The sequence below is a fragment of the Nestor notabilis genome, unplaced genomic scaffold (genome assembly GCF_000696875.1).
Source record: "Nestor notabilis isolate BGI_N333 unplaced genomic scaffold, ASM69687v1 scaffold5119, whole genome shotgun sequence".
Taxonomy (NCBI): Eukaryota; Metazoa; Chordata; class Aves; order Psittaciformes; family Psittacidae; genus Nestor; species Nestor notabilis.
Window position 1 is genome coordinate 1 of NW_009944936.1, and position 8280 is coordinate 8280.

Sequence of the window (8280 nt, forward strand, 5' to 3'; positions counted from 1 at the left end):
AGCTCCCGCGGACCCGCCGCCCTCCATAGTATGGGATGGGGGACCCTTGCGAGAACCCTGCCTGCCCGCCAGCTGTCGGCGTGAAGGAAGTAGGGGACTGGGAGTCCTGGAACGTGCCGCTGGATTTCCTGGAGGATTCCCAGATGGGCAACGGGAGCAATGTGTCCTTCCTGCAGTTCTTCAAGAACACCAACCTGGAGCGAGCTGATGGGGTGCAGGGAGACAGCTCCGATGTGGTGCGGATTGTCATCTCGCTGGTGTACTCTGTGGTGTGCGCCTTGGGTCTGGTGGGCAACCTGCTAGTGCTCTACCTGATGAAAAGCAAGCAAGGCTGGAGAAAGTCCCCCATTAACCTCTTTGTGACCAGCCTGGCAGTGACCGACTTCCAGTTTGTGCTGACATTGCCATTCTGGGCAGTGGAGAATGCGCTGGACTTCAACTGGCTCTTTGGTAAGGCAATGTGTAAGATTGTCTCATATGTGACAGCCATGAATATGTATGCCAGTGTCTTTTTTCTCACTGCCATGAGTATAGCTCGATACCACGCTGTGTCTACGGCCTTGAAGAGTCAACGGAGAGGTGACACATTGTGTGGCTGCTGCTCTGCCAAGTGGCTTTGTGTACTCATCTGGCTGTCAGCTATCCTGGCTTCCCTGCCCCATGCCATTTTTTCCACCACTGCCACTGTCTTTGATGATGTGCTCTGCCTTGTCAAGTTCCCTGAGGGCCGAGGCAGCAATACCCAGTTCTGGCTAGGTCTGTACCACATCCAGAAAGTCCTGCTGGGCTTTGTGGTGCCACTGATCATCATCAGCCTCTGCTACTTGCTCCTGGTACGCTTCATCAATGAGAAACATGTTGGCAGCACCTGCAGTGGCTCCAGCACCAAGCGCCGCGCCAAGGTGACTAGGTCAGTGTCCATCGTTGTGCTGGCTTTCTTCTTGTGCTGGCTGCCTAACCAAGCGCTCACAACATGGGGCATCCTCATCAAACTCAACGTGGTGAACTTCACTACTGAGTATTTCCTCTCCCAAGTGTACCTCTTCCCCATCAGCGTGTGCCTGGCACACTCCAACAGCTGCCTCAATCCTATCCTCTACTGCCTCATGCGCAGGGAGTTCCGCAACTCGCTGAAGAGCCTCCTCTGGAGATTCACCACACCTTCCTTCACCACCATGCGTCCTTTCACTGACACCACGAAGCCCGAGCAGGAGGAGCAGGCCCTGCACGCCGTAGTGCCTGGCCAGCCTGATCAGCCGGTTGCTGCTTCTTGCCCTCCTGCAACCATCCAGCCGGAGGTAGTCTACTACCCACCTGGGGTGGTGATATACAGCAGCCGCCACGACCTGCTGCCCGCTGGCTTCGCGGAGCAGCACTGCTGAGATGGGCAGGGGGCTTTGGGGGGTGGGACTATGGGGTTTGTGCAGGATGTGACGCTGGAATATTGAATGGTGGTAAGGTCAAGGGGAGGAGAGATGGGTAAAGGAGGGCTTCTGTCTGAGCGATGCTCTTTTGGGGATGTTTCTTCTCTTGGAAGCTTGTTGATGAAAATTGTTGTCTTGAAAAAGTTTCCCAGGCTGGGGAACAGGAGTAGGAGGAGGCAGGGTGGGTTGGGGTGTCTGTAAGAGCTTTTTAGTGCTTGTACCTGCTCTGGGGAACATGCGCTGGGGGGGATTGCAGGACTCCATCCAGGGAAGATGCAGGGTGTGTAAGGCACCACAGGGAGGAGAGGGGCTGGGTGGCTTTGGCTGTGTGCCCCCAACCTGGAGGTGCAAGCAGCAGGGGACCAGCAGCCCTCCTCCCGCTGTGTGTGTGTGTTTGAGGGGGGAAGGGTTGGGCTGCTTTCTCACTGCTGTATGTCATTGTAAATGGTGCCAGCTTGGAGCTTTCAGGGCTCCAGTGAGGGCACAGGGATCAGGTAGCCTACATCCTATTTCACACCTGCCCTGATGAGAACAGTCAGGACAAGTGGGTACAAGGCTCCTGCTTGATCAGGCTTGGCCTTTTCCCCTCTCTTAGGAACCTAGAAAAGAGAGGGGAGAAGGAGCACTGTGCTCTCCCCAGAGCTATGTTGGATTCGCTTTTCCAGCTCCCCACATCCCCTCTGCTGCTATCAGTGTGTTGAACAAGCCAGACAGCCAAGGACAGGACTTAACAGCTTCATGGAGAGGTGTTGCTTGGCTGGATTTGGAGGGAAGCATGACATCCTGTTCCCCAGCCTCTCTCCAGGCTGCTGGGGGGGAAACCTGCATCCTCAAACCATATACAGCAAGGCAGGCATCTCTCCTGGGGTACTGAGGCTGCAGGATTTGTTCTTGCTGTGCTTCAGACTGTTTGTATCCCACTCCAGGAAACCAACACCACTGTAAATAAAACAAAAAGGAAGAAAGTACAAATTGTAGCCACTTCAAGCTGCTTGCTTGGGGATAATTCTGGTTTAGCTAAAAGCAAGCACAGAGGTTTTTGTTCTGCAAAAGTGTTTAAGCTCTGCACTGGTACTTGCCAGCGTTTCAATTAACTCCAGTTCGATTCCTTTGGTGTGAGCACCCTTAGAGCCTGCCATTCAGTGCTCTCAAACCCTATAGAAGGGCAGGGATGATGCCTGTCCCAGCCTGTGTTCCAGAGTAAGATGTGGGAAACAATTTGAGGTTGATCTGAAAGGGACTTTATAAGGGCATGAAAAAAAAGTGTAATCTTAAGCTGTGAAAATTTTAATAATAAGGTTATAGATTTACTTTTTTAAAAAAATTTAAATTATGAGAAAATAATTTAAAATGAAAAGTTCAAAATATTTATTTTAAAAGAAGGAAAAATGCAGCAGTTATCAATACACAAGTTTGTTAATCCCCAATACTACGTGTAGGATGAATATATAAATACAATATTCAAACCCCTCCCTATTTCTAGCCCCTTCCCCTGCAGCCTAATCTGCCTGACCCAGCTAAAAAAGACATTTCTGCAGAGGGAAAAAAACCTTCTGCAGAGGGCTTTTTGTCACTTCTAAGTACTGATGTGGAACAAAGTTGCTGTTTCTGTCCAGAGAAAATTGCAGTGCCATTAGTGGCAATTATGCTTTGCAGATTGTGTTACTGTACATGTCAGTAACTCCTGTTGTAAAATTTGGGTTTGGTCTCAAAGCAGCTGGTTCTGCTATTTGCAAGGAGAAGCTGTTGTTCTGTTTTTTTTCAAGGCAGAAGAGACTCCTACTAGAGACTTGGATGCTTCACTAACTGCGAAGATAGTGATTTGCAAGGTGTCTGAAGAAGAACAGCAGAAGTGAGCTGGCAGCTGAGGGACAGTCTTATACAGATGTGAAGACTGAAGAAATCTGATATATCCAGAGAAGAACTTGAGTGTCTAAGTACTGTACAATTACAAAGTTCCTAAGTCCTGATTTGGCTGCCAGTTGAAGTCTGTAGGTATTTGAAGCTTTTTCTAGTAAAACATTTTGTGCCTAGAAGTCTGTTCTTGAGCATGCCTAAATCTGCTTAAGTCTGTAGCATTTATCACTCTGCTTCATGGGGATCTCTGTTGGGACTGGCCATGGTGTTTAAGTGAGGGAGGCAGCTCTGCATGCCAACATGGAACACCCTGTGTCAGGCCACACTAAGTTAGAAGCAGCTGTAATCTTAACTCATTCCTCCCCATCCCTTTGCTTCTGTGTCTGGATATGCTTCTCCTGTCCCACCTTCAGTGCATGTGTAAATTGTGTTCCTTCTTCCCTTTTGAAACACTGAATAAGTGGACAGAGCTTTTGCCCACCACCTGTGAGACAGCTTTCCCATTCTACATCCCTGGGGAATGGCTGAATCTCAGGGCTACTCCATGAATGTGCTTGAATCCTCTGGCTTGAAACAGTTCCCTGATGCATGAGTTGCTCACCATTGCTGGATCATGAAGGGAAAGTAAGCCCTTGAATACTCTACAGCATAGTGGTTAGGGTGTGAGCCTCACAGAGGAAGTGCCGAGATTTTTTTTCCCTTATAAATGTAGAAGAGTGGATCCAGGTCTGGATTTTAGGTCTCCCCTTTCCAAGAACGATTATTAACTTTCTCCGAGGTCTTGGTTCCACTGAAGTTTCTGTATGCCATGTGAGAGCCTGAGAGCTTTGTAGACCTCTAAGTCTAGCGGCCTAATGTGTCAAAAGATTTTCAGTGAACGCATTTGGGTCTCTCATGTTCTGGGAGAAAGCCCTAATGCCTGTGCTAGCAAATGAAGAAGGCTACACTCGTGTGAGGAAAGAATACCATGAACACCTAACTCCAGAGTTCAGAGAGAGATCTAACAGTGGCTTTATAGGTGAGGAGAAAGTATCTAAGTTAGAATAGGGGATGAATCTCAAAGCCAGACTCTCTTCTTTGTATTTGCTTTTGAACAGTGTAGTTTCTTGCTTGGCTTGCTGGAATTTTAATCCTTATCCTGATGCTTAAATGTTCTTGTGCACTACTTAAAAAGCTATCTAGGTGTCTAAAGTGTAACTATGGATTTCAGTAGATAGTAAACTGCCTAAAAGACATCCTCTGTGGTGCTCAGCATGACAAAGCCCGTATGCTCTTGTGGATGTTAATGTAGACGTAATTTTGTGCCAGCAAAACAACACAGTGAAACAGACCATGTTCAGCTCGTAGTTAGTCCAGAATACTAGCAAGATACCATGCTCAGAGGAAGGCCCAAGTATCTGATCACTGAAGACATAAAGCCCTTGCATTTGGTAAATCGCCCAATAGGAAATACCTTGGGTTTGTAGACCATGGATTTAGATGGCAGGTCTCTCTTAAGCCACTGATCCACCAGGTGTAGCTTGTGAGTAGGCTGTTTGAAGAGGCACAACCCATCCACAGTTGGCCAACAGCAGCAACTCTGGCTGTGCAGTCAGTGTGTGTCCAACGTGGCCAAAGAGCACTGCTCTAGCTGTGCATGAGCAGAGGGAGTTCTGAGTCCCAGCCATCAGTGCATGAAATCTGGGCTCTGTGTTGCATGGGCAGAGGCACCAGCCAGGGCATTGCAAGAAAAGGGCAGTTGCTCCGACTGTGCACACAGCATCAGGTGTGTGGCCTGAGCAAAGGGTCTTTCTTTGAGACTACACATCAGCAACAATTTAGGAAATCCTCTGATTTCCTAAATAACCAGTACAACATGCTTCAAAAACAGTCTTGTTTCCTCCAATTTTTCATGTCTTCATTTGTAACGATCACCTTTTCGTGGACTGAAATAAACACTGCTGAAGCATACAAAACAATGGTCTCGGAGTTCTTTATGAGATTTTTTTTTGACTGGTCTGCTGTTACAGCTTCCTGGCGGTGTGCTGGAACAGAGGTGCATGGTGCTACAGAACGATGGGGACCCGAAGGTGCAGGCTGACATCTAGTGACAAACTGAAAGAACCTTTAAAGCCCTCATTTAGCGCTGGCTTTGATTGCCTGAAGACTTTTAAAATACCTCCCTCCTCAAATAACTATCGGAGGTCTTAATGTAATAACAACCTCCAATTGCATTTCCAGGTTCATTTTGAAATGCCTCTTGAGTAGAAATATTGATTCACTTTCTCTAAGTTATTCTGGCACTCGCTTTAGCAGTAAAAAAAAACCCCAAACATCCAGTCCTGTTCATTCCTGTACACCACTGTCTGCTTTAAAGCTTGATTATTCATCTGAGTGCCTGCGCAGAAGCTCTGATGTAATCAAGCATCCCTGAGCTTGTATAGGCATAGTTCATAGAATCATAGAATACTTAGGGTTGGAAAGGACCTTAAGATCATCTAGTTCCAACCCCCCTGCCATGAGCAGGGACACCACACACTAAACTGTCGCCCAAGGCTCTGTCCAGCCTGGCTTTGAACACCTCCAGGATTGGAGCATTCACAGCTTCCTTGGGCAACCCATTCCAGTGCCTCACCACTCTCACTGTGCAGAACTTCTTCCTTATATCTAACCTAAAGTTCCCCTGTTTAAGTTTAAAGCCATTACCCCTTGTCCTACCACTAGAGTCCCTAACGAAGAGTCCCTCCCCAACATCCTTGTAGGCCCCCTTCAGATACTGGAAGGCTGCTCTGAGGTCTAGTTGTGGGTGCAGTACTGCTCTGGGACATTAGATGACAGCTTGGATCTCTGGTTTTAGTAAGAGTTATTTCTCTCCTGCTGCAAAAGAGAATTCTGATTAATTGGTTCAGGGGGTGTTATTAAAAATATATTTTTAGCATGATTAAGCAGTTATAAGAAAATTCTCTGGGTACACTCTCAGAATCAGTAAGAACAGCAGCAGTTGAGACAGTCTCCAAGAAACAGCTGGGCAGCCAGTTAACTTGTTCCTTTGCTGAAGTGTAGCTGGGAGCATGCCTTAGATGTTGCAGGCAGTTGTTCTCCTTAGAACTGTCTCTTTCAGATCCATATGAATTTGCGAATACAAAAAGGTTTCTCAGCCTATGTTTGTGCATAGCCTCAGAGTCCTTCCCAAAAGCTTAAATGGAAAATAAAGACTCACAGGATGGCTGAGCAAATTAGGTGAAAAAAAAAACCCCTAAACACAAACAGCTGGAGACAGAAACAGTGTGTTTAGTTGTGCAAGGTTTTTGAAACATTGATCTACTTCGTTGGGGAGGGCTGCAGACTGTTCAGTGTGGGAAATAACAAAATAAAGGTAGCTCACTCAAATATCAACTCTCTCCCTCACTTATCCATTCCTTTGGACTAGATACTATTTCTCTAAGGACCCGTGTATTTCCTTACACAGGCCCACTGAATGAGTATGCTTATTGCACAATGATCAAATTAACTATTAAACACTGACATCTAGCATCACTGTTCAATGAACCTTTCCACTTTTGTTCAGAAGCCGCGTCTAACCTCATGCTGGGTAAAACTGGAATCTTGTGGAAAGTCCCTGATTGGTTTAGACAAAAAAGCTGAAAACCAAATACCTTCAATTTTCTTTCCAGACCAAATACTAAAACTGAGGTAATAAAGTCCATATCAATTCGTAGCTACCAACAATTAGCCCAGAGTTAAGATGATGGGGAAATCACATCTGACCACGCTGATAACCTCCTGTCATTAGATAACTGGCTTGGTAGATGAGGGGAGAACAGTGACTGTTGTTTATCTTGATTTAAATATGTCTTTTGATGCTCTCTCCCTTGACATCCCCTTAGACAAACTGATTAAGTATGGACTAGGTAAGTTGAAGGTGAGCTGGACTGAACCTGACTGAACCGCCAGGCTTAAAGAGTTGTGATTAGCAGCACAAAATCCAGCTAAAGGGCAGTGACTGGCACTGTGTCCCAGAGATCAGTACTGGGGCCTGTCCTGTTCCACATCTTTATTAGGGAACTGGATGAGGGGACAGAGAGCATCCTCAGCATGTCTGCAAAAGTAGGAGGGGTGGCTGATACAGCAGAGGGTTGATACCACTCAGAGGGTTCCTCAGTGAGATGGAGAAACGGGCTGACAGGAACCCCAGGCAGTTGAATAAGGGGAAATGCAAAGTCCTGCACCAGAGGGTGGATAATCTCCAGCACCAGGACAGGCTGAGGGCCCCAGTCAACTGGTCAGCAGCTTTGCAGAAAAGGATCTGGAGATCCTGGTGGACAGGTTTATCGTGAGCCAGCAATGTGCCCTTGGAGCAAAGGCCAGTAGCATCCCGAGCCACATTAATCAGAGCGTTGCCAGTAGATCAAGTAAAGTGATTCTTCCCCTCTGCTCAGCCTGGTGAGGCCACGCTTGGGATGCTATGTCCAGTTCTGGGTTCCCTAGTACAAGAGGGAGGTGAACTTACTGGTGAGGCTCTAGTACAATGGAGGGCTTGGAGCATCTGCTGTGTGAGGAGAGGCTGACAGAGCTGGGTTTGTTCAGCCTGCAGCTGCAAAGGCCCAGGGGGGACCTTATCAATCATTTAAATGTAAGAAGAAATATCTTCTTCTTTATTTTTTTTTGTAAGTGTGGTCAAGCACTTGTTGGAGCAAGACCAGAGGAGGACACGAGGACGATAAGGGGTCTGGGGCACCCCCTGTATGGAGACAGACTGAGAAACTGAGACAGGCTGAGAACACTGCCAGGGATGGAGCATTCACAGCTTCCTTGGGCAACCTGTGCCAGTGCCTCATCACCCTCACTGTGAAGAACTTCTTCCTTATATCTAACCTAAACTTCCTCTGTTTAAGTTTGTTCCCCCTTGTCCTACCACTACAGTCGATAATGAAGAGTCCCTCTCCAGGATCCTTGTAGGCCCCCTTCAGATATTGGAAGGCTGCTCTGAGGTCTCCACGCAGCTTCTCTTCTCCAGGCT

General features: G+C 47.3%; 1 protein-coding gene across 1 annotated transcript; it reads left to right on the plus strand.

Annotated features, from left to right (window-relative positions):
* Positions 1–35: 35 nt before the first annotated feature.
* Positions 36–1382, plus strand: RXFP3 (relaxin/insulin-like family peptide receptor 3). The gene has a single exon (XM_010022653.1). It carries the CDS (start codon positions 36–38, stop codon positions 1380–1382), a length of 1347 nt encoding a protein of 448 aa, XP_010020955.1.
* The last annotated feature ends 6898 nt before the right edge of the window (positions 1383–8280 follow it).

Bases quoted from the DNA above. Each gene is read 5' to 3' on its own strand.
- RXFP3 (XM_010022653.1), top strand. From the start codon at position 36: ATGGGGGACCCTTGCGAGAACCCTGCCTGCCCGCCAGCTGTCGGCGTG.